Raw genomic sequence first — 26,245 nt, 5'->3', positions numbered from 1 at the left:
GAGAGTTTGTCCTAGTGAAAGTGTTCCCCATATGTTTTCCTGTGCTATAATTTTAGGGAGTTCTGTGGGTTAAACCACAGAGCCTAGTGCTTGCCAATCAGAAGGTCAGCAGTTCGAAACCCCGCAACGGGGTGAGCTCCTGTTGCTCGGTCCCTGCTCCTGCCAACCTAGCAGTTCGAAAGCACGTCAAAGTGCAAGTAGATAAATAGGTACCGCTGTGGTGGAGAGGTAAACAGTGTTTCCGTGCGCTGCTCTGGTTTGCCAGAAGTGGCTTAGTCATGCTGGCCACATGACCCAGAAGCTTTACACCGGCTCCCTCGGCCAGTAAAGTGAGATGAGTGCCACAACCCCAGAGTCGTCCATGACTGGACCTAACAGTCAGGGGTCCCTTTACCTTTACTTTCTCTATACTCAGGAAACTTAGATGATTTCTAGGACTCCATTTTAATGGCAGGTTCCAGAAGGAGGAGGAGGAGGAGGAGGAGTTTGGATTTGATATCCAGCTTTATCACTACCCTAAGGAGTCTCAAAGCAGCTGTTGCAATTGAACAACATCTAGATGGGCCAAGGTTACGGACCCTTGCTTTAAAAGATAAATACAATCGCATCCTGGTTTTCAAACAGCTTAGTTCTCAAACGTTTTGGCTCCCGAATGGTCGAAACCTGGAAGTGAGTGTTCTACTTTACGAACTATTTTTGGAAGCTGAATGTCTGACGGGGCTTCCACAGCTTCCAATTGGCTGCAGGAGCTTCCTGCTGCCAATCAGAAGCCATGCTCTGGTTTTCAAACATTTTGGAAGTCGAACGGACTTCCGGAATGGATTCTGTTCGACTTCCAATCTATGACTGTACTAAATTCATTGACAACTGCAGCTCACACACTTCTTCTGGGTGGAATTGCATAACTTGTCTCTCCAGAAGGATTATCTGGCTTTTTGTGGTAAACAGAGTCTTTGCAAAAGGTTTGGTACTGATGAAAGCCCAACTGGCTGTCTTAAATGCTATATTCCTGTCCCATCAAGATGTTGTGACATTTCCTCTTAGTTCTCTGAGGTGGCATCCACGTCTTATGAGATAAGGTTGAAACCAGCTTGATGTCGGTCCAGATGTCAACCTGAATTTCTCTCGCATGCATTTACTAAGGCCAAGTGTGCCACAAATCCAATGTACTTTGTGGTGATGGACCTATCTGACCCTCTTTCTCCGATCAGAACACTTCATTATTAATCTTCACCGGGTACAAAAATAATGCAAAAAAGTGTGCTATTTTATTAACATGAGGGATTATGCTTTCAGCAATATATCAGAAAGTATTTTATCTAAGCTGTATTAGCGATTACATTTGCATTTGAATTTCAGCCCCCATCATTTCATATGCAGAAACAACCCCAGAGAAAACAGGACAACATTCATCATGTTAGACGGATCTGTCACAGGAAAAGAAACTGTTGAGGCTATTCTAATTTAATTTCCCCCCTTGATTTTTATACCCCCTTATCTATTAGCTCAAGATGGTCCAAAAAAAGACACCCCCAAACAAATACCTAATACATTAAGATGGAACCATAAAAATCTTATGACATAAACAATATGCATCCTTCCAAAATTTATTGACAAGAAAAGCAACCTTCCCCTCTCCCACAGCACTGAGAACACATCCAAAAGGAATGGCGGCATCTTAAAATGCTTCTGAAATGTAGCCAGGGAAGAATGTTGCATGGCTTGAGAGCTTCAACTGAGCAAGTTGATCCATGGACCTTTGAGATTCTAATTTTGCACAAAAAAAATGAGTATGGGAGGAAAGAAACCTTAACTGGTTGTAAGGGCTGAATATGCAGGCTTTGTACACCATTCAAAGCACCCCCCCCCCAAAAAAAACCCCTCACACTACAAATCCTGTAGTTTGCTAAGGGTGCTGGGAATTGCAGCTCTGTGAATGGTAAACTATAGTTCCCATCATTCTTTGGTGATGTGTGTGCTTTGAGTGTGTGGTAGACACACGACCAGAATTAGAAATGTCACCAAATGTCACCTAAAGCAATTGTCTCAGGCAAAATTACCTGAAGGAAGTGAAAAGAGTTTGGCTAAGGAAAAGTTACATTTCTTACAATAGGGAGAGTGTCCCAACCATCAGGCAGTGAGAGGCAGCTACCTCAGGCAGCAAAAAGTTAATAACTGAATTTAGTATTGCTGTATTTTCAATTCCTAGGAGAGGTGCTTGTTGGACTTTCTGCCTTAGATGCCCCAATAATGGATACTTTGCAGCTTTACTAAAGGGCAGGGAGAACAGCTTCCTGCTCCATCTTGGGCAGAAAAATGTCTTGGTTCAGCCCTGATTCAACACAGGTTTCCCTGAACAGCACTGAATGTGAAATTTGGATGTGAATTCGGTGGTTCCATGACCTTTCTTGGATGAAATACGAAGAATCCTGAGGTAAAGCTCAAGGGAGCTTTATGTATTTGTAAAGTGGAATTCTGAGGCACACTTCAAAGGGGAAACTTCTTAGGGATGTTCAGAGAACTAAAAAACATTTTAAAGTGATGGTGTGTGTGATGGAGGGGGGAGTATTCACTCATATCTGTAAGGATGTCTCTCAGATATGTGTATAATTTCAAGGTACTGTATATAATTATATCTTCATTGCATCACTCTCCATTTGAATCATAGAATTGGAAGGGACCCTGAGGGTCATCTTGGCAGAGACTGCTTTAAATTATTTACCATACATTTCCCCCAGGATTTTGTCCTTAAAATTCCTCTTTCACAACAAACAGCCTGATTCAGAGTGGCAAATTTTAGGACCCTCAGTGTCGACACTTCACTTTCCCCAACCGCTGTGTCCTTTGGAATGCACTGGGGCAGGAACTGTCTCACCCTATGGATGTATGCACCCATAGCTAACTGAAACGAGAGGCGATGTCAGCTGAGGCCTCTAGGCTTTAATGCCATACAAATATTTACTACACAGCTGCATAACGTACCCTGAGCAGAAAGGTGTTGGGGTAACCGAAGACACACTTTCTTAGCATTGACAACAGATTCCCAAGTGGAACATAACTGCAATAAACAAGTACTGCATCATACTCGCTAGTTTAGTATTCTCCAATCGCTCCTACTTTCTGGTACCCAGACTGAGCCCAACATTCCCAATGAAATCCATTTCCTGGATCGAATTGTACAGACCTATAACTGGGTTTGTCCTTGGCCCGGTTTACACATAATGCTAAGCAGATATGAGGAACTTTTTGGCCCTCCAGTTGCTTGCAGAATCAGCCCCAGCAAGCGTGTCCAATGGCCTTTCAGCAACACTTGGAGGGCTGAAGGTTCTCCAGAAGTTCTTTCTTCTCACCCCCTTCTGTGAAAAGCACACATGGAAATAATGAAAACTCAAAAGAGTATTGGGTTGGTAAACAGTGGGAGACCGATACGCATTTCCCCAACACCTGCTTTTACAAGGTCCAAAGAGTCAGACTGAACAGAATGAGAAATCACACACTGGGAAATATTGAGACAGACTGTAGCCTTTAGGCCTCTATAATGGCTGAAATTCTCTCGTGCCTATTCAGGGAGAGACAACGGCAAGTGCCCACAGTGGAACAGCCTCGAGGTGCTGCGTTGCTCCTTTCAGGCTTCAAATGCCTTTCAAAGCTTGCAGAATGAGCTAACAATAAAGAGTGTTGTAATTCAAATGTTAATATCTCATTAAGTTTTATGAGCAGAGAGGGAAGAGGGAAAATAGAAAAGAAAGCAGCAGCAATGGAGCCTTTTCATGTGGAGTCAACAATAATAATATGGGGAAAAAACATACAGTACACTTGCCAACAGACTTGGAGGTATTTTCGGCATAATTCTGCTGTCACTGGGTCATAGCATCAGTGGGGAAAAGCTGAAGGAAGCTGCTTTGGGAATTTTCCTTAAAAAAATCAGCACAGACTTGAGATGGAATGGACTTACTCACGTACAAGGGACACAAACTGGATCAAGACTTTCATCCTAGCCTGCAAGATGGCCTGGTTCACATATTACACTAAACCACAATGTATTAAACTACAGCTTAGTATAATGTGTGAACCTTGGTCCTTGCCCAGAGACTTAACTATGGAATGTAAAAAGAGCCTGCAAGATCAAGTCAATGGTCCTAGTCGAGCATCCTCTTTTCACAGTGGCCAACCAGATACCTCTGTGAAGCACACAAGCAGGGCATGAGCTCAACAGCATTTTACCCACCTGAGAGTCACAACAACTGGTATTTAGAGGCATAGTGCATCTGGCAGTGAAGACAGAACATAGCCATCATGAATTTCTCTGGTCCTCTTTTAAAGTTATTCAAGTTGGTTTGTTATTCAAGTTGCGGCCTAGGACCCATGTACCTACGGGACCGCCTCTCCTGGTATGCCCCACGGAGGACCTTAAGGTCCACAAATGACAACACCTTGGAGGTCCCAGGTTGCAAGGTGGTTAGATTGGTCTCAGCTAGGGCCAGGGCCTTTTCAGTACTGGCCCCATCTTGGTGGAACGCTCTGTCACAAGAGACTAGGGCCCTGCGGGACTTGACATCTTTCTGCAGGGCCTGCAAGACAGAGCTGTTCCGCCTGGCCTTTGGTTTGGACTCAGTCTGACCCTTATGTTTCCCTCCCCTTATGGTTCTGATCTATGGGCTACTATTAAAAGGAGGCTGCATTTTAAATTATATTTTAACCTGTATTTTAAATTGGTTTATTTATTTTATTTTATTTGTAATTTTACTGGTGTTAGCCGCCTGAGCCCGGCTCTGGCCGGGGAGGGTGGGGTATAAATTAAAAAAAATATATATTATTATTATCACTGCCTTCTATGGGAGGGAGTTCCATAGTTTAATGATGTGCTGCATAAAGAAGTATTTTCTTTTATCTGCACTGAATCTTCCAACATTCAGCTTCATTGAATGTCCACAAGTTGTAATGTTATTGGGGGGGTGGGGACTTTCCTCTATCTGCATTCCCCATGCCAGGCATAAATGTGTATACTTCTGTCTTAACACATCTTATTCACCTTTTCTCTAAACTAAAAAGTCCTAAAAGCAGTAACCTTTCCTTGTGGGAAAGTCGCTCCATCCTCTTTATCATTGCCATTGCCTTTTTCTGAATCTATTCCAACACCTCCAGACCAGAACCATACAAAGAATTCCAGATTCAGTCGCATCACAGATTTGTACAATGGCTTTATGACATCAGCAGTTTTATTTTCAATTCATTTCCCAATTATTCCTAGCATGGAATCTGCCTTTTCCACAGCCGCTGCACCGTGGGTCGACATCGCCATCAAGCATCCCACTACGACCCCAAGCTCCCATTCCTGGTCAGTTCAGAAACTACCACTACCAAACAGTGGCTTTAATGTAAAACGGTAAACAGGAGAGCTTGGAGGGGTGAGGGCTGGTCATGATAGCTATATTGTACCTCCATTGTTGGAAACAGCATCCAGGAAGGCTCCTATAATCTGTCAATTAATGCTAAATATCTTACAGAGGAGAAACATTGAAGCAGCACAGCACAAGGCCAGACACTACAGATAGATGAGATATATTTTAAAAAATCTAGTGATTTTACTTGCTATTGTCAAAACTATTGGGCATCAGAAAAAGAGAAAGAAATGCATTATCTATCAGCCAGGTGTTTGACAGCCTACTGTGTCTGTCCTCGCAGGCTGCAGAGCTGCCAACTTTTCAGCCATTTATTGTCATTCAGCTTTTAACTGCTGCTTGATGAACAGATATCTGTAGATGAGAAAGTTTAGCCCTTTGCTTTGAAAAGCTTTGCCTGCTGGTTTCTGCACAGCAAACTCCTGTTTCAGGCAAAAGAGCTGGCTAAGAAGATTCCATTTCCTGATCAGTTGGCAATCTTACCAGTCAGGATTAAAACGGGAGATTTATCAAACACCCATTGCGCTAATTTCACCTTGGCGGATCACAAACACTGCAGTTAGCCAAGGCTGGAAATGTGAGGATTCCACCAAAAAGTTGCTTCATAGGTCTGGCCCTCATTCTGCAATTACTTGCACTTCTGCTAGAAATCAGCATTGAGGTTAGGGCAGGAGGAGGGACCAGCTGTGGCTTTGTATGTGGAAGGCTCCAGGTCCAATGAGCCTGGCATCTCCAGTTAGAAAGGAGCAGGTAGTAGATATGGAGAAAGTGTCATGCAGTGGTAAATCAATCAAAGCAGAGTCTTCATAAATAGAATGAAACGGAAGAAAATAAAGTTGTTCATAAACAGCATAGTTCAAGAGCATACACAGAGTGCTCATAGCAGCTATCTGACTCTTCACAGAGGCACAGTCTTAGTTACGGATTTACTAGAGTCCTGGAGCCACTCTTGTCTGCAACAACACAACACACACACTGGCTGAGGCACACAGAGAGACATTGGCTACTTTTATAGGGAAAATGAGTCATCACTCAAGATGTGCCGTGAGTCACAGTGACTTAGCAGTTTGCTGTTAGCAGTTAGCAGGTTTGAATGATTGTGTAGTCCTTGTAGTCCTTACTGCTTGTGCTCTCAAGAACCTTTGTCTCATGACAGAAAGAGCCTCCTTGCCAGAAGAACCCAGAGAACCACTGTCAGTCAGAGTAGACAATACAGGGCTACAAAACCAAATAGCCTAACCTGGTAGAAGGTAGCTGTGGGAATGTTCAGGGTGGCAGAAGTGGATATATTGTTTATTAATATCCTTCCTAACTTGCGCTATCAAGTTCCTTTACTTAGCAGAGTGCATTCCTCTTTACACAGCAGAAAACTAGTTGCAAACTCATGCGAGTTTCTTAAGACAATACACAATTCAATCTGGCTTGTCCAGATTGAAATGTGCTCTGATATTTTCCCGGTAAGACCCCTTGAATCCCTCCTAAAAGAATAAAGACACCACAGTCTTATTCAAAAGCAATAAAAAGAAAGTTTACTCATGATCAGGCAGAGCACAGTGTGATCCCTGAAGGCAGGCTTAAGGCTTAAAGCTGCAAGCATATACAAACAGGTTTACCCCATATGTGGGTTGACCTAGTGACTGCACTTAGCAGTCCGGGAAGTTCACAGGCTGAAAGGAAGATGGAAAAGAGGGAGAGTGGCAGCATGCCTTGTCCTTTTACCAGATGTGGAAAAGTCACGCCCACCCACTAGTCGCATGCAAGGAAGGATGCTCCAGCCCAGGAGGAACAGGAAGTTTCAACTGGCTGGACCAAACATTCCCTTGCATGTCCACTCTAGGAAAACAAGGAATGTTGTACTTGACTGTTCTCAGTGGATTACATCCCACAGTAGCCATTTCCAACCTTCTGCCCACCAAGAGCACAATCCTACGTGCATCTATTTGAAAGGAGGTCTCATTGAATTCAAGAACGCTTGCTTCCAGGTAAGTGGTTTAGGAACACAGTCACAGTAGGGTGGGGAATGGAGAGCAAAGATTAAGGTTATCCCTTAAAATTGGCAGGCGGCGGATTTTAAGACCAAGAAAAGGAAACAAAAGAAGAGGCAAAGCCTCAAAATAGCATTGCAAAAATGTTATTTTTTAAAAATCAAATCAAATCAAATAGCAGTCCTTGTAAAACAATAGCACGCCCAGCATGTTTCAGCTGACAACAATAGCTTCTTCGTGGTACAAGATGAAAGGTTCTCCTGTCAAGGCAACAGCTTGCTGAGACAAATAAAAAGGATTTGTTCACACAACACACAATCAACCTCCAAAAGCACACTTCCAGATGACCTGTTTATTATGCATTTTATCCTGCTTTGATTGCAGGGAGATTACTTAGTGTCGGCCACTTAAGGAGCATTCATTCTGATTTATCTGCAGGGAGGTGAGATGACCCTGGTTCCTGCGGAAGCCAAATAATCTGACCTGACATAAGAAAACTCCTGATACCTATTTAAATTTGCACTGTACCATATATTTTTTCCAGAATGAGGGCCACACAGAGCTATCAGCACTAGGGCTTGCTGCTTGCTAATTAACCAGGGATTTGGGATAGGCCCTCCCTATCACCTGCCCAGAAATATGGAGAGACCTCCACAGAATGTGAGACTGAGATTTTGAGCGGCTATAGCGAAGATTCCTTCCAAAAATGAAGCGGGTACAGCTTAATCCCAGCTTTAACCCTTCCTTAATGTGCATAACAGAGTCCTGGAGCAGAGCCTTAGCTAAAGTTGTGTTGACGCTCCTTGGCTTCCTTCTCTGGGGAGCTGCTGTGGCTTTAGTCCTTGGTGGTGCATTTGTAATCCTCACCTACAGAAGCTACGGAGTCTTCTTTCAGAACAGATTCTTCCTTGTGCCAGGCTGGCTGGCCATCATGGCTGCTCTTCTGCTAGTCCCCACCGGTGCTTTGGCTATATGCGCCCCAGTTAAGAACTCTCGCCTTCACCAAGGGACTTTGATGTACTTTCTGTTGGTCCTTCTCTGCCTAGAGGCATCTTCAACCATCATGACCCACGTCTACTGTGTCAAAGCAGGCCATCAACTGAAAAACAGCATGGGCCACTTCTTTCTCCAATACAACAGAACTGCTCCACATCACCGTAGCAACAGGGCTGTTGATGCAACCCATAAGCAGCTGAAGTGCTGCGGAATCGACAACTACACTGACTGGACGGCAGCGCTGCCAACTCGTCTCCAAGCTGGGCATGTCTTTGCACCTGAAAGCTGTTGCAAAGAGGCTTATTTGGACTGCAGGGGTGACATAAGTCAGCCGGAGAAGCTGTTTAAGGAAGGCTGTCTTCAGAGACTGGAAGGGAGGCTGCATTTTGTTATGGGATATATGGCTTGGTGTTGTATGGTGGTGGTTTGGTTGGAGATGCTGGCTGCTCTTAGCAATGGAATACTTATGAAGGAACAGCCATTCCAAGACTTCCAAATTCTTGATTCTGCTGCTTTCTCCTAGGCAACAAAACTAGTCCCTTTCCATCTTACCTGATGTTATTGTGCACTGCTCTCAAATCTTGAGATGGCCTTTGTAAAACTATGGGAAATATGAGACTAAAAACCCTTCTTGGAATATAGATGCCAGATCTTCTCTCTCTCTCTCTCTCTGACTAATACTAAATAAATGAATGCATCTGAAAACTTTGGACGGTGGGCAATTCTTCTAGCACTGCATGTGTGACAGTGAATCCTTTGATACTGATTGCCTTTGATACTGATTGTACAGTTGCAAACTCTTCCACTGCTCTGGAAGTAAAGCTGTTTGAATGTTGGCAGTCCAACTTTAGTGAGGGAAAGAAAAAAATTCTGTTGGTCATTAAACCTCACACAGACCAAGGTCTGGAAAGAGGTCCCATCAGGTAGAGAAACTTAAGAGAAGAAGGTCTTTAGTGCTGAGTAGGTACATAAAAGAAAGATTAAGTGAAGGAAAGGGAATTATGCTAGAAAGGGCACTGTAGAAATGAAGGATGAGAAAAGAATGAAAGGGGGTCTGACAAGGGGGGTTTGGAGGACTCAAAGCTGCAGGCCTGGGAGCTTAGTATTCCAAGATATATGACTGCTGTGCCTTTAAGAGTTGTCAGGCTTCGGAGAAATGGCTTCTGCCCCCACTTTGGCTGTGCATCAGCAGAACAAAGCAATTAGAGTCCCTTAGCATTTTAAGAGTGTTTAATGATCCCAGCAAAAGAACACAGCAGCCATTCTTGGAGCGAAGGTGCTCCCAATTAAGTTTTCCACCTCCTTCCCAGAGTCATTGTCACTTCCCCTTCTTGCAACCTGATCTCGCAACCACTGAGTCTTCTGCATAGCAACCTTATCAGCTCTCCTTGCCTTGGGAGAGAGAGGCTGGACACTCTCAAGCAAAGGGGAGTCAGTTCTCACACTCTCTTCCTGTTCTACTTCTTCTAGCTGTTTCCCACTCAGCTCTGCCCAGCTATTTTCAGAACTATGTCCCTCTGCAAACCAGTTCTCTAAATCTATGCTGCTCCACTATTCCTGAGTAACTTCAGGATCCTGGTCAGGACCAGGAAGAGGGGGAGGTTCCCACCATTCCTCTTCAGAGCTGTAATCTTCATCTGGTCTCTGACAGTTGTACTGAAAGATGTGGAATGCAGTCAATGCAGTCAAACCAAGTATTCATGTTTGCTAGATAGACACATGATGGGACTTGAAGCTCACAGAAATTACCTGTAAGTTTGCTAGAGAGAAACCTGTGAGAGACACTCCCACTAGGCCCTGACAGCAGGAGGGCATAGCCATATATATTGTCCTACCTGCCTGGGTACATCCTTTCTGTCTTCTCTACCTCTTCATCTATTCACCAAGTGAACAATGTGAGGACATCTGAGTCTGAGCTACATGCTCAGACTCCATCTTAAGCGAGACTAAAGTATGTCTTTGTAACTGAGTTACTATTTTAAGTGTGCCTGAATAAAGCTGCTCCTGTTACTCTTCAACAAGTATTCAGAGTGAGTAAATGTTATTTTTACCTTTCACAAGGCTGGTTGTGTGGTGGTTGTTTCAAGGGGGAGAAGAGGAGAAACTAGCAGGAGAATCCCTTCTGCATCAAAGCACCCTGGATTCCTTAAATTTAAAGGTTAAAACTAGCCTATCTAAGCTAGGTTACTATCTAATAAATATATCCCAACAAAAGGTCATTCTTTTCAGTAGTGGCTTCTGTTGTTTCCTGGCAATCCTGAGGGTGAAGAAGCAGCTTGGGGTGGGATGGAGACTGGATTTTCTAAATTGATTGGAACTAACCAGGCAGTGCTTGGGCTGCAGGCCTCTGGTTAATGTTTATTTCAACATTTGCAGAACTAAAGCTACTGAGTGTGGAGTAGATGGAAGAAAGGGGTGCTTTTCTTGTGTGTTTATAACTGCCCAATTTTCCCAGGATGGCAACCCTTCTATAAATATTATTTCATTGATGCATCACCTTGTTCCTGAAGGTCTCAGGGTGCAAACCTAATCCCTTACCAGCAGCAATAGGACTTGGTGGTGTGGCACAGTCCCAGTGCCAAGGAGATAAGTAACTATACAACTTTTAGAAGACATCTGATGTGTAATGTTTTATTATGTTTTTATATATGTTGGAAGCTCCCCAGGGTGGCTGGGTTAACCAAGTCAGACAGGTGGGGTATAAATAATAAGGTGGTTGTTGTTGAATAGGACGTTCCTATTTTCATCAGAGGGTAGGAATTAGGTCAAGGCCTGCATAAAATTAGGCCTGCGTACTTGTGCTGCCCACCTGTGTGGACAGCAGGGATGGGGAAGCCATGACCTTCCAGATGTTGATGGACAACAATTCCCATCCTTCTTAGTCAATGGTCTTCTGCCTGGGGACGATGGGAGTTGGAGTCCAGCAAAATCTGGAGAGAGCCACAGGGTCTCCACCCTTGTCCTAGACACTAATCTTAAAGGGAAACCAAGGAAGAGAAGCAGGTACCATTCAACTGTCTCCTGTCCCTGGTAAATAGGGACAGTTTGAGTGTATGCATGTAGCTCATTTAATGTATTACTAAAATACTCGGTTGTTGTTTTTTAATTAAAAGGACTTTGTGTGGGTGGCAACCAATCACATGAGTGCCTGGAGAGAATTGTTCACTTCTATGAGATTTTTCATCTACTGCTTGATCTTTTAAAGCATGCCAAACAGTGTCTCCCCCAATGACAGCAACCAACAGCTGTAGCACTGCAGCCAGTCTGCCTTATTCTCTTATTACATTTGAAAGTCTGTTAATTTCTTATCAAGGCTTATGTGCCACCTTCCAGGAAGATTAGCCAGAATTCTGCTTTCTGTACTGCTAAATTTATGAAGTTTGTGTATCTACGTTAATTAAAGAGACTTTGATGCTTTCGTTGCCTGATGGGGGGAAATGTACTCTAATCATTTCTTGCTCAAAACCACACGCACACACACAAATCTTTTGAAAACTGAGAAGAAGCCAGGCAGCTAGCAGAACAATGCTCTAATCTGGCCCTCCAGGGTTACAATTGAACTCTTATTGTTTCCCCTCCTCCTAAAAACTGCTAAGTAGATGTAAACATGCAACCCAAACCACAGCTTTTCATTAAAATGTTTTTCTTCACTTGTGCTCTTGCTAGAGTGAAAGCGAGTGGCAATGCTTCCTGCTCTTAGGCAGCTCATTTACAGAAGCAAGAAACTGAATGAGAGCAGAAGTATTGCCCCATCTTTTCCAGAATCAAGCTGAAGAAGGGCCATGGCTCAGTAGTAGAACATCTCTTTTGCATGTAAAAGGTTCCAGGTTCAATCCCTGGCATCTTTGGGGTAGGGCAAGGCTGGAAAACTCCTGCCTGAAAACCTTTTAGAGTCCCTCTCAGCAGTGGCATAGCGTGGGTTGCCAGGACCGGGGCAAGACATGTATTATCAGCACCGCCTGCTGGTAGGTTGACCTATTAACCTCACAGAGGTACAGTTCCCAGAATTCCCTGGGAAGAGGGAATGACTGGTAAACCACTCAGGGAATTTTAGCTTCGTGGGGGCAGGGGTCTCCTAACAACTTTCAGCACCTTTAGGAAACTACAGCTCCCATAATTTTTTGTGGGAAGCCATGATGACTTAAAGTGGTATTGTGAGGCTTTAAATGTACATAGACCGAAGCAAATTTTATATCATTTTCCATTACAGGTTGTTCATGTGCCTAATATTTTACTGGATTAGATAGACTAAGGGCCTCAACTTGACCCGTTTTAAGATTATTCATCTGAAAGACTGAGGACTGTAGAACATTTAAAACCAGAATACCTATTTTGCATTGTCCCTCACCTAAGCTGACAGCTCATTGGCAGCTAAACAAGAAAGTCAGTTGCCAGGAATCAGTAGTCTTCCAGCCACCATTAATTGTCTTTGGCCAACAAGAAGGAGTGTGTTCATTAATACTCGATTTGGGGAAATAATAAAACGAAAACGAAAGATGAAGCCCTGTCTATGAAGAGTGACGGTGAAAAATGACTGCTATTCTGGAACTATATCTTAATGGCTTCAGCAGCCACTGTCCTCCCTTTGTGCAAATTTTAAAGCCATTATTATCCTCCGCCCTAATCAGGGAATCAAAATGTTCTCCCAGCAATTGATGGCCCTAAATCAGTACTTATTCCTCTGGAATGAATTTATTCAGCATGATGTATTTCTATTGCTGTGTGTTTCCATTGCGGATGTGCATAATAAAAACAGCAGGCTCTGTCGCTGAGAGGCTGGGCTGCCAGCATCCCAGCGATAGCAGTGAGCAAAGCATGTCTCTCATAAGGACCGAGCACCATTTCTCCATCCCCTCTGATGCCCTGCTCTTGCTCTCCTGGCCATGCTCTGACAGTGCAGGCTGACTCAAAGGAGCATATCCTCCAACATTCCTCAGATGAAAATAGGGACATGCCTCACTCCTTTCCCGAACCTCCTAGACCCCACATTTCCACACAAACACCCCCCAAGCAATTCCTATCAGTGAGTGTCGCCACCACTACAGCAACTGGACACAACATACATGCCCTCCACCGTCCTGAGAAAACCCATTGATTTTCATTTCGAGTTACAAAAAGAAAAACACATGCCAATAAATAAATTTTAGAAAGAGGCAAGATTTGATGTGAATACATAAAAGCTCCAGCTCCGAGGGCCTTCTGGCAGTTCCCTCACTGCCAGAAGTGAGGTTACAAGGAACCAGGCAGAGGGCCTTCTCGGCTGTGGCGCTCGCCCTCCCATCAGATGTCAAGGAAATAAACAACTATCTGACTTATAGAAGACATCTGAAGGCAGCCCTTTTTAGGGAATTTTTAATGTTTGAAGTTTTATTCTGTTTTTAGTGTTCTGTTGGGAGCCGCCCAGAGTGGCTAGGGAAACCCAGCGAGATGGGCGGGGTATAAATTATCATCATCATTGTATTTTTCTATCTATAAAATGCCCCGCCCCCTATTTGGGGGGACTCCGGTTTAAGAAAATGGTGGGAGACGCCCCCAAATTTTGGACATTATTTTTTAGGAGAAAACCCTAGTCTTATACACAGGAAAATACAGTAAATATTGTGGGGGGCTTTAAATGAAGACTCCTTGCACTCCACTCCATTCTGCTCCCCCTTGCTTTCCACCCAGGGCTGCCCTGCCCTCTGCCTACCCATCAGAACTGGCACATCACAAGGGATGGGCCTCTGTGTTGGCAGTCTCTCCTCCTCCTCACCCACTCTCCAGCAGCAGCTATGATCTGCCTAAGGGAGGAGGCTGTCTGCAATGCCTAGGCATCACGATGACCATGTACATATGCAATAAACAATCTTTTATAGAATTCCTTCAAACCATAACAAGTCCAAAATGAAATCTTTAGTCTCAAAGTCTCTGAAAATCTTTAAATGAAGCAAGGTAACAAACTTTGTACGATGACAGACAAGCTGTGAAGCTGTGTGTATTCAGCAAATATGTCCAACACTGAACAGTGATTCCAGATATAGACTACTGTTCATAGAATTCTTCGTCAGCGTGGTGGGAGGATATAGAATTGCTTCATAAAATGAGGGAGGAAGCCATGGACAGGCAATGGGATGCTCCTTAGCTGCCACTTGGGACAAGCACTACCCATTAACCTTCATGGCTGAGTGGAGATTTTAACCTCCCAGGTCCTAGTTCAATGCTCTAACCACTACACCACACTGTGTTGTCCTATTTATCCTCACAATAGCCCTAGCTTAGCTTGGCTACTTAGTGGAGATGGAAGAGAATTTGTCTCATCTGCATTTTTAAGCGAACTGATCTAATTTGCACCTGCAGTACATGAAACCGAGTGTAATGATCATCCCGATTTTGCACTTCTCTGGATTTTGATATATATTTCTTGGCTAAAAAGAGAGAGAGTGTATCAAAATGCCTTAAAAACTCATATCAGGATAATATATGCTCAGAAATGCATTCATTGAAATGAAATACATATTTAAAAATGTATTTTGTGATAGAATCCAATTTAAACCTGTGTACCAATTTAGATAAAAAATAAAATCATAATCATGGCTTAATATTGAAATGTGACAAAATGGAATTATGACTAAACACAAGTAAAAATTGGTATGAACCAGAATTAGACTGAACTGCCCATCCCTACTTGTGACCTGCAGTGTTTCCTGGCTATGTAAGAATTCAACCCCAAGACTGAGTCCACTGGTTAGCTAACATGACCCAAATGTGGCTTTATATACCCCCTCTTTTAATGCAGAGCAGAAAAATGTGTGTAATTTATAACAGATGATCAGTGAAGCAAATAGACACTATTCATACCTAAAATTCTGAAATTAATGTTAACATGTTCCACTTCAATGGATCCATAAAGACCTATTTGTGTATGAAGCTATATGTGAGTGTGAATAAAAGGAATCTAACAGTAAAAGTTATTAGACTTTTTAGGCTGTGGAAGATTGCAATTCAAATTCCTGTTCTGTCCCGGCACTGGCTTTTAACCTCAATTCCACATCTGCAAAAGGAAGAACAATTTTAAGTTATTGCAGACAGCAGCTCTAAGGATAAATGAGACAATTACGTAAAGCACATTGCCCATTTAAAAAAGTGTTATATGAATCATCAAAGATAATACCTGTATAGATTAGATTAGGTTAGGTTAGACTTACCAGGGAGTGAGTCTCATTGAACTTAATGGGGTGCACAGGACTGCACTGTTAAGAGACCAAATTCTTCATGAATGGGACTCCAACAAAGATATAATTATATATTGGATTCAGCTGTGGTGGAGGACAAGAGTGACATTTGGAGGATGGAATCTTTTAAAACGTATCTTGCAGAAGATATAAGGGGTGGAGAGAGCAACCATCAAAATTACCCATACCATTTGAAGTGCCTGAAATGTTTAGCATATTTGTATTTGTGCAGCATTACTTAAGCTTTCTTGGATCCAGCTACTCCCAAACTATGTGCCACCATTGATCTATGGGATAATTACCACAGAAGATTATTCTACTTCAAGGAGATAGTGATCTGGCATGGTCAGATCTTCTGTCTCTGGTTATTCCTTCCTGACTCTGGTTTCTGTCTTTAATTGCTTTCAATAAATAATTATAAATTATTGCTTTCAATAATGATGTCAGAGACATCACCTTGCCGACAAAGGTCCTCATTGTTAAAGCTATGGTTTTCCCAGTAGTGATGTATGGAAATGAGAGCTGGACCATATAGAAGGCTGATCGCCGAAGAATTGATGCTTTTGAACTATGGTGCTGGAGGAGACTCTTAAGAGTCCCATGGACTGCAAGAAGAAGAAGAAGAAGAAGAGTTTGGATTTGATATCCCGCCTTTCACTCCCCTTCAGGAGTCTCAAAGCGGCTAACATTCTCCTTTCCCTTCCTCCCCTACAACAAACACTCTGTGAGGTGAGTGGGGCTGAGAGACTTCACAGAAGTGTGACTGGCCCAAGGTCACCCAGCAGCTGCATGTGGAGGAGCGGAGACACGAACCCGGTTTCCCAGATTACGTGACTACCGCTCTTAACCACTACACCACACTAGACCAAACCTATCCATTCTTAAGGAAATCAGCCCTGAGTGCTCACTGGAAGGACAGATCCTGAAGCTGAGGCTCCAATACTTTGGCCACCTCATGAGAAGAGAAGACTCCCTGGAAAAGACTCTGATGCTGGGAAAGATTGAGGGCACAAGGAGAAGGGGACGACAGAGGACGAGATGGTTGGACAGTGTTCTTGAAGCTACCAGCATGAGTTTGACCAAACTGTGGGAGGCAGTGGAAGACAGGAGTGTCCATGGGGTCATGAAGAGTCAGACACGACTAAACGATTAAACAACAACAACAACATTCTTTGTGAAAAGGCCCTTGATATGTTGATGAAACTGGTCAGCAAAGCCTTTGATGTAGAGTAGCTCTGATTGAGCTTGTGCTAGTCCAATATCTAGTTTTGGAACATGCCAAGTGGGAGTTCTGCATAGACTGTGGCCACAGTTCTATGCACCAAGAGTACCTGGGGATCACTTCACCACTTCTGACAGGGCTTCCCAGTGGCCGACTGAAGTGCTTGCTTGGTAATGTATATACTGCTTGCTATTTGGAATAAAATCTGTAATCTTCTCAACCACTTGTGCTTGTATTGATTCTGAATTAAATTTTAAAAGAACCATCTTGCATTTGGCAAGACAACACCGCTGCAGAATATTGAGGGGGCCTGGCCCCCTCCTTGAAAATGTTGAGGTCCTCGACCCCTCAGCTCCTCCCCACCCCCGGTGGTGCTTCTGCTGCTGGTATTGACAGGAAATGGTTTTGGAGGGGCAAAGAAATTATGAAAAAGCCAGTTTCATTCTGACTGACACTCTTGACTAGCTTTAGGTCACTCCCCCCCCCTCATTGCTCTTTCTTTCTTTCTTTCTTTCTTTCTTTCTTTCTTTCTTTCTTTCTTTCTTCTCCTTGCCTTTTCTTAAAAAGAAAGAAAGAAAAGTATTTGCCATTATAACGATTGGTTTGGGTGTCAGCTTGTCCTTAAACAGCACAATTAGTGTGCAATTGGTCTGATCAACAAGCATGCAGACTTGGGATGTTTGCGGCTGGCTCCTATTTGTTTACAAAGCCTCCTTCCCCGATATCTTGTAGTACTCAGCATCCCATTAGGGAAGACGCTAGCAGTGGTAGAAGAATTGCCTGCTGTCACACAGTACTTTCAAAAACCATGACCCGTGAAACCAGCCCAGACCTTGATAGATAGATATATTAGAAAGACATTAGCAGGAAAGCTTCTTTAATTTGCCTGGGCTTCGGCGTGTGTGCGATGGGGAGGAAGGCATTTTTTTTCTTTTTTCTTTTTTTGCATGCATCTTCATTAAAGCTGACTCTTCCCTCCTGCAGGAGGTGAAAACTCCACGGAAACAACCTTTCCCCACCCACAATTAATCCAAAGAGTGAGCACAGGACCAGACAGATGGCATATAATTCGAGTGCGGAGAGAAATGGTCGTCGCCCCGCTTTAATTAGCATTATAACGTGCCTCCCTCTCTTCAGATATAAGCAGATATGACAAAGATGTGTTTCGTGTATTCAAGAGGGTAATTAAACTGCCACATGCTCAAACCAATATGCACACAGGCCTGATTAAAAAGCTGGAGTCAAAACAATGATGGATGAGCTTTTAATGCGCACAGGGTATGCTGGTAGAGAGAGGAGGAGGAGGAGGAGGGAGGAACTGGGATGAATCAATGCTGGTTTCACTGGGGGAGGCGGGGAGTGGAACGAATTAACAGGAGGAAAGAGAAAATAGAGAGAAGGAAGGCTGAGGAAGACGATGCGTGGTTTAATGCAGTGTTGCTCAAACTGTGGGTCTCAGGCCACTTTCAGGTGGCCGCACTGCCACTGTCTGCCCAGGGCTTTCTCACTCACCTGCCATGCCATGCCATGGCTTTTGGTTCAACCAATGGCCACCACAAGGAATTTCTTGCATGATGAATAAAGGTGGCGAGGAGACAGAGAAGTTTCAAGAGGTGGAGAAAAAGAAAGGTGTAAGGTTTTCTTATTATAAACCAAATGGGAATAGAAAGGAAGGGAAGAAGAGAAGCAAAAGGTTTTATAAGAGGACAGGGGCGCCATATCTAGGTGGCCCGGGGGCCTGAGCATCCACAAAAAATGTAGGTGCTCAGCACCCACACTGCAGGGGCCCCGGCGCAACTACTGGTGCCTCGCAAAGTCACATCCGAGGCCACGCAAGACCTTGGAGATGCTGTCCGAGGCTTTGCGAGACCTCGGAACCTGACTTCTGATACCACTGGAAGTCAGGTTGTGAGGCCATGGGGCATGTCATGTGTGCTGGGCACCCATAACCTGGGGCCCAAGTCAGTGCCCCTGTAATAGGAAGAAGCAATGTAAAAATACCAGGGATTAAAGAAATTGGCAGTTTAGGGTCGGGACTGGGACTGGGAACAAAGTACAAGTAGAGTTTGAAAGGAGAGTGGCAGAAGAATGACAATGAATAAATGAAGCTTTATTTGCATCAGCCATAGGCCATAGCAAAAACACAACAATACGGTATACAAAGAATAGAAATAAAAAGTGAATTATATCAAATACATTTTAGGGTTTTGAATCAATAGTGGATCTTATTCTGATTGCTCCAGCTAAAAACCTTGTAACCTTTGCTGTCACCTGCTCATTTTGATCTGCCAAGAGAAAGGGCACTGTGGCAGTGGTTGGGCGACCCAGAATGGACAATAAAGGAGGGGTGATAATCTCATTCCTCAAATCTTTTTGAGTGGGAGAAGAAATTGAAGAAGATGGGTAAAAACACTATGAGTGGCATGCGGGGATGGGAAGTGAGAAATAGAAAATATTTCTTCATTTACAGCGTCTGGATCAGTAAATTCTATCTCAAATGGGGAGGCAGAGTCACAGTACCAACAGAGCCTATGTTTGCACTTGAGGTAAGCTGATCTGTGGAACTCCTTACCACAAGGAATCCAGCTATGTTTGTGCCATTTTACAGTACTTAAAAGGGGATAAACGTAACATCCCCGAGAGAGTCTAAATGGAACTGGCAATGAAGCCTGAGTTGTTTGTTATGGTTAAGATGTTCTGTGAACACGGAAGGCCTTGGTTTAAAACAAAGAGAGCCTGGGATTCTCAGGAGATATCCAGACAACCATTGGACACATTCCCAGGGTGGCTGGAAGCCAAAGAGAACAGAGAGAGGAGGTTATAAGTAATGGAGAAGAAGACAGTGGATCCAACTCTAAAAGGAAAGCTTTCAGGTTTAAGCACTAAGTGTCCTTCCAGTTTGGATACATGCAGTGAGGAGGAACGTTTGTCTCAGGAATCAGAAATTTGGGAAGCCCTGTATTTGTGTTAAATACCTTGGCATTTGAAATATGGGAGAAAAACACATATCAGTGACCATTAGAGGTTTGATCTATATCCTAACAAAGAAAGAAGAAGACGTATTCGTCTCTGCTGTGTTTTGCCACCTGGTTGATACGGAGCTTGGCAGCTTCTCCAAATTCATGCTTAGAGGAAATTGTGTTATGTATTTGCTGGTGCTTTGATTATGATTGATTCTTAAATAATCTCCCTATTACACTTGCCGAATTGCTGCCTTCTGGGGGGAAAGATGGAAATCATTCCCAGCCAGTGGAAACCCATGGAACAATATTGAAAGCCTTGTGTCCAACTGAACGGGTGATTAAGAGATTAGTGTGGAGGATGGAGCGTGGAGAATTTCAGTGCTGCTAGACATGTTAATCTACCTGGGGCATCTGCTGTGGACAGGCAGGATTGTGGTGTTGTTGTTGTTGTTTTGGGGGGTTGGAATTGAGAAATCTTCAGGTCCAGAGATTTTGTCTCCAGTTTCTCAAAAGTTGCCTTTCCCAGCAAGAGAGACTTCTGGGAGTTTTTTTGCTTCACTTACAGGATGCATTGAAAGTGCTTCAGAATTTTGATAGGTGTAGAGTTTAACAACAACAACAGTTTATTATTTATATCCCACCCATCTGGCTGGGTTTCCACAGCCACTCTGGACGGCTTCCAACAAAAGATAAAAACACATTAAAAATCAGTCATTAAAAACCTCCCTAAACAGGGCTGCCTTCAGATGTCTTCTAAATGTCAGGTGGTTGTTTATTTCCTTCACATCTGAAGGGAGGGCGTTCCACAGGGCAGGCGCCGCTACCGAGAAGGCCCTCTGCCTGGTTCCCTGTTGCCTCACTTCTTGCAGTGAGGGAACTGCCAGAAGGCCCTCGGCGTTGGACCTCATTGTCCGGGTTAAACCATGGGGGTGGAGACGCTCCATTGAGTTGAGCTTGGTGTGAGGTGACCAAGAATGGTGCAGCGATCTCCCTCTCACCCCACCCTAAAATTTATCCAGTGCTCTGAAGCCTTCCCAACTGTCCACATTTCCTGATCTGAAAAAAGCTTCACACAAGACATCATCACCTAAGGTCCTCAATGGGGATTTCACAGAATGTGCTAACTGAATTTGTTTTTAATAGAAGTTCTTATTTTGCCAGGAAATCTCAGCCAAGAATAAGACTGTGTTTTCAGGAAACACAAGCGCCAAGGAAGGATGAGGTAACAGGAGATATTAGTTGTAGAATGGAGGAATGGGCACTCATAAATACCCCTCGGTCACCTTGCAACAACAAAACCCGACATGCAACCCATGAGAATCTCACCACAATTATTTCTCCCCTTTGATAATTTTCAAAAGCAATTTCTCTTCTTTTCTTTTCATTAATTGATGGAGAATCATTGATGGAGAAATGTAGGAGAAATGTTCGTCATATCACAAGAAATGATATCTTTTTCAAATTTCTAGCTCATGTGTTTACAGAGCAAAGTCAGAGTGGATTTCTTGCCCTTTGGGCTGCAGAACTAATCCTGAACACCTAGACAATATTAGGTGTCAGATGTCAGAAAAGAAAGAAAAAGGACAAGTAAGAAAGAACCAGCGGCTTGTGACACTCTGTAATGATTTCTATGCATATTATATTGAGTGGACAGGCGGAGTTCCCCCAACCGCAGGCGACCCCCAAGCGGAATAATGACTCAAGACAACATGCTATGGGCCACAACTTTATTAAGTTTCAGGTGTAGGGAGACCTTGGCTCAGGCATATCCAGAATGTGTGGGGATTGGGATGGCTCTGGAGAACATATGTTCAAGCAGAGAGCTCACCCCCCGTTTTGCCACAGTCGGAAGAGAGAGCAATGACAACCTCTCAGCGTATGACCAATGCTTCCTCTCGAGACCCCATTAACAGGGAACCCTGGGATCACCGCCGCAAGGGGGATGGGGCACTGCTTCATGTCCCCCCCCCCAATTTAGGAAGATAGACTAAAGGATTCTGCCCAAGGCCTGAAACTACCAAAGTTGTGACGTTTTGCTAAGGGAAAGGCAAAACCTGCCAATGCAGGAAAATTCCTTTCCGGCCCTTCAACAGCGACCACGACGTAGAATCATAGAATCATAGAGTTGGAAGAGACCACAAGGGCCATCGAGTCCAACCCCCTGCCAAGCAGGAAACGTAGCAGCGCCTGCGTACCTGTGGAGAAGAGGTTAACCTGCAAAAGAAGACTTAACTGAGGGAGGGCAGGGTGGGAGAAGCTCTGGAGCTGACTGCCACTTCGCAGGTGAGATTCACCTGTTGTGTGGGCAGGGCGTTCCCTCCCCTTACCTGGCCTATCCCCTGGCAACGCCTCCCCAGGCAGGATTGGGTGATTGGCTGAAGTAGGCAGAGACCTCCAGGTATCCAGCCTGGGGAGGGTGAAGCCAGACTGAACTACCAGGAGCCGCACTGGGATCCGGGGGGCTGTGCACAACCACACAAAAGGTACCCCCCCATTTGATGTGGGGAGAGGTCATTGTGTCTTCTCACTTCCCTGGGCTTTAAGGCATTTCCAGAGAACTGGGTTTGGGGACATAGACTTTTACTTGTGAGGAGAGAGTCTATGGTCTATGGAGCACTCGATAATTTTTGTAATATCTGATTAACTGGTGAATATTTGCTGGGATTTTTAACCTAGTATGTTGTGGTGGAAGTCCCACTGAGTTCCCACTTACGCATTTCTTAGCAAGCATGCCCCAGATTGAACTGTTGCTTATTGCTAATGTGCTGCTTTTAAATTTGAACAGTGCATTGTTTATTCTGTTATTTAAATATTTGCTGCGTTTATGTTTCCATTAGCAAGCTACTATGAAAACCTCTCAGTGTTATTAATAAATCTCACATGAGCGGACTTAGAAAGCTTTTGCTTATGTAGACAAGACAACACCATCAAAAGCCAAGAGAGGCTGTATCAGTGATCTTGGGGGAAGCCCAAGGTGGGCAAAAGTACAGGTAATATTTTGTGGGGATACAGCCCAAGGGAGTAAAACCCTAAAAACAGCCCAAGGAGGATTAAGTGTACTCGGTGACTACAGAATGCTGCTCGTCTCTTGGGGGTCGGTGGCAATGGAAACAGAAAACAAAGAGGGAGGGTGGATGGAATGGTATAGCTGGGATCTTGAATAGGAGTGCTCCATGCTTCAGCAATTTGTTGCAGGTCCCACTTGTGATTATTCTGTCTCATTACACATGCATCATGCCACATTGGCCGCTTGAACATTCCTCCTGTGTGGCAGCACACACAATTAAGGCTGCTAACTTTATCAAACCAACCTTGTGCCTTTAAGGGCCAGTAGTTCTGCAGCAATTAGGAAGTGATGGTATTTATCTCCATTTATCTTGAAAAACTTCAGGTGCTAATTCCTGCAAAACAGCAGGCCAGGCCATTTTCCTACCCCAGAAACTTGGGTGGCCTACCCAAAAATCCTCCACCTGCTTCTAACAGGAGAACTTCTACACTAAGAACAAATGAAGAGGAGTCAATTCATAAGCCAAGTTGAAGATACAAATTCCCAAATACAGTCGTGCCCTGGTTCTCAAACAGAATCGCTTCCGGAAGTCTGTTCGACTTCTGAAAATGTTCAAAAACCAAGGCACGGCTTCCGGTTGGCTGCAGGAGTTTCCTGCACTCAATCAGAAGCTGCGGAAGCCGAGTCAGACGTTCAACTTCCCAAAAAAGTTTGCAAACTAGAACACAGATTTCTGGGTTTGCGGCATTCGGGTACCAAAACGTTTGAGTCACAAGGCATTTGAGAACAAAGGTACGACCATATTAGAATGGCACTGCAATTTTAAACACACTTACTTAGCAGTAAGTCCCATCAAATTCAGTGGGGCTTGCTTTTGAGTAAACACTCTTAGGATGGTGATGGTTTTGGTTTATATCCCACCCTTCCTCCCTTTTGGGAAACAGTTTTTCTCTGGCAAAAAAATAAAATTCATTGAAAGTCAAGGCTCTTGGCAATTGCTGTAAGCACCATGGACTGTCATTTTTTAAGAGTTGGTAATGTAACCGAGCCATCCTCCCCCATGGTGTACAGTTCATTTTCCCATTTCCCTTTGGTTGTCTCTGATCAAATAGGTTTGGCTGGTTTCTGAACCATTATGAAACCATTATGAAACCCACCAAATCCGTTTGACCAAAAATTACATTGGGATGAATGTACACAACAGGGGCATCACACACACACGCTATATCGCTTCCAGTTTTCTGAAAAAGCATCAACATTCAAAGATGCAGTGAGATGAATAGAGAGCTAATGAAATCTAGCTCTATAATTTGAGGATGGCATGGCATTTAGGCCATGTCTGCTTTGAATTATGTTAGTTTCCTGGAGACAGCACAACCAACCCCCCAAAAACCATTGTGCTTCCTCCCCCCTCCTTTTTGTATTACTGATAGCTGAAAGTTTTATTATCAGCTGTTATTGTTCTTAAAGCAACCATTAAAATACTCTAAATGTCAAAGCTTTGCAAAGAGAGCAGTCTTTTTCTTTAAGCTATATAATTTCAGGCCAAAGAATTATGTGCCAGTTAGACATTTATTACGCTCAGCTAACACAGTGGCTTGATTTATCAGAAAAACAATAATTGTGGGATTTGCTTGAGAGCCTGGGTGTATAAAATGTGTGGGTGAAAGGAAGTTGGGGGGGGAATGTGTGGGTGAAAGGAAGTTGGTTAGGTGGTCAAAGGGTATTCATTTGAAAAATAATAATGGGAAAGGGACATGCTGAACTCTTTGGATCCTATGCTGTAATTTTAAAATGAGAAAACACTCTTTAGTACTGACAAAATAGATTAGCCAGAATGCAGGTCTGTGCAACTACTTACATGTAACAACTAGTGGAGGTGTTAAAACAGATATGGATGTCCCACCTGCCTGTATCAGCCAGTCCCATTGGCCCCAGGTATGCCTTGTCACGCAGATAGGGATGTGCAGTTGGATCACATACAAAGACAGCAACTTGTATTCTAGTGTCAGGCTTCAGGGAGTTGGCTTCCTCCCCCCGCCCCCACTTTGGCAGTAGATAAGCAAAACAAAGAGAAATGAGTCTCTTACCAGCTAGAAATTTAATGAGAGAACAAACAATCCATTTCTAGGAATGAAGGTGCTCCTAATTAAGGGTTCCACCCACTTCCCCCCTAGTCACCCATGTCCCTTTGGTGTCTTGCAATCTGATCTTGCAACCATTAGGCTTTCTGTGCAGCCACCTTATCTGCTCTCCTTGACTTTGGGCTAAGTGGATGGACGCTTTCCAGTGAAAGAGAGTCTGTTAATTCTCTCTCTCCCAGTTTTTCTTCTTCTAGCTGTTCATCACCCAGTTCTTCCCAACTTCGGTCTTCTGAACTATGTCCCTCTGCAAACCACTGTTCCAAATCTATACTGCCCCACTGCTCCTGGGAAGACTCAGGATCCTGATCAGGGGGAGAGGGAAGCTCCCACCATTCCTCCTCAGTGCAGCCCTCCCTGACACCTAGTTTTAGAATATAGAATACAGTTTTCAGGTTACAGATTTCAGCACCTGGGCAGATGGAGCCGTGGATTAGCCCTTAGTTGGTGGCAGACCATGATGCTATATAACACCCCACCACACACACAGAGAACCCCCAAAGGTATTTGTTGCAGAACTGCAATGATAAAGACTTTTACACAGAGACTCACAACCACTGAGCCTTCTGGGTAGCAACCTTGTCAGCTCTCCTTGCCCTTGGAGATATAGGCTGGGCACTTTCCAGCGAAGGGGAGTCAGTTATGTCTCTCTCTTCCTGCTCTGCACCTCCTAGCTGTTCCCTACTCAGCTCTGCACAGCTGCTGTTTTCCAAACTGTGTCTGTCTGCAAATCAAGTCTCTAAATCTATGCTGCTCCACTGTTGCCGAGTAGCTTCAGAATCCTGGCCAGGTCCAGGAAGAAGGGGAGGTTTCCACCATTCCTCATCAGAGCTGTAATCCTCAATCTGGTCTCTGACATGCTGGAATTGATGGGAGTTATTGTCTAAAACATCTAGAAGGCACCAGATCAGGGAAGACTGCTCTAGACATTTCATTTGCCCTTAGACATGAAGCCACACATGGGAAGAATTTTTGCTAAAACCATTTTTCTGTTTAAGTATTGCTAACCTCAGACTTTCTCCATAGCAAGATAATTTTGTAGGGATGAATTTTGGGTTGTTCTTTATGTGCGGCAAATATTCAGTCAAATATGGTACACCTGAGTCAAATACCTGCCATCAAATATGGTACACCTGAGCAAGTGATTCATTTGGTGAGATGTTTGTCCATCACTTTAAACTGAGGGCCAAGCTAGCCGTGGTGTTAGTTGTGTGAATGCAAACAAACCTTGGTCACCTTGTGTGGGGCACACAAATTCTTTGCTGTTCTTCAAAGTGCTGTTAGGTTACTATGCGGGCTGGCTCAAGAGTTTCAGCTG

The 26,245-nt window shown here is 43.9% G+C and overlaps 1 protein-coding gene and 1 long non-coding RNA gene across 2 annotated transcripts; one reads left to right on the top strand and one right to left on the bottom strand.

Moving 5' to 3' along the window:
- Window positions 1–1,591: 1,591 nt before the first annotated feature.
- On the bottom strand, window positions 1,592–3,352 carry LOC309522597. The gene is made up of 2 exons (XR_014215144.1): window positions 3,185–3,352; window positions 1,592–1,767 (listed from the first exon to the last, which is right to left on the bottom strand). It is a non-coding gene; the product is annotated as an uncharacterized lncRNA (long non-coding RNA).
- Window positions 3,353–5,201: 1,849 nt separating this feature from the next.
- Window positions 5,202–9,090, top strand: LOC309522588 (tetraspanin-3-like). Its single transcript, XM_082205967.1, has 2 exons — window positions 5,202–5,338; window positions 7,826–9,090. Exon 2 carries the CDS (start codon window positions 8,094–8,096, stop codon window positions 8,904–8,906), a length of 813 nt encoding a protein of 270 aa, XP_082062093.1. The 5' UTR covers window positions 5,202–5,338; window positions 7,826–8,093; the 3' UTR covers window positions 8,907–9,090.
- Window positions 9,091–26,245: the final 17,155 nt, after the last annotated feature.

The sequence above is a fragment of the Podarcis vaucheri genome, assembly GCF_965113315.1.
Source record: "Podarcis vaucheri genome assembly, chromosome: 17".
In the NCBI taxonomy this organism is placed as follows: domain Eukaryota; kingdom Metazoa; phylum Chordata; class Lepidosauria; order Squamata; family Lacertidae; genus Podarcis; species Podarcis vaucheri.
This window is presented reverse-complemented; position numbering and strand designations above follow the sequence as displayed.

Coding starts and splice junctions, on each gene's coding strand:
- LOC309522588 (XM_082205967.1), top strand. CDS start 8,094: ATGAAGCGGGTACAGCTTAATCCCAGCTTTAACCCTTCCTTAATGTGC.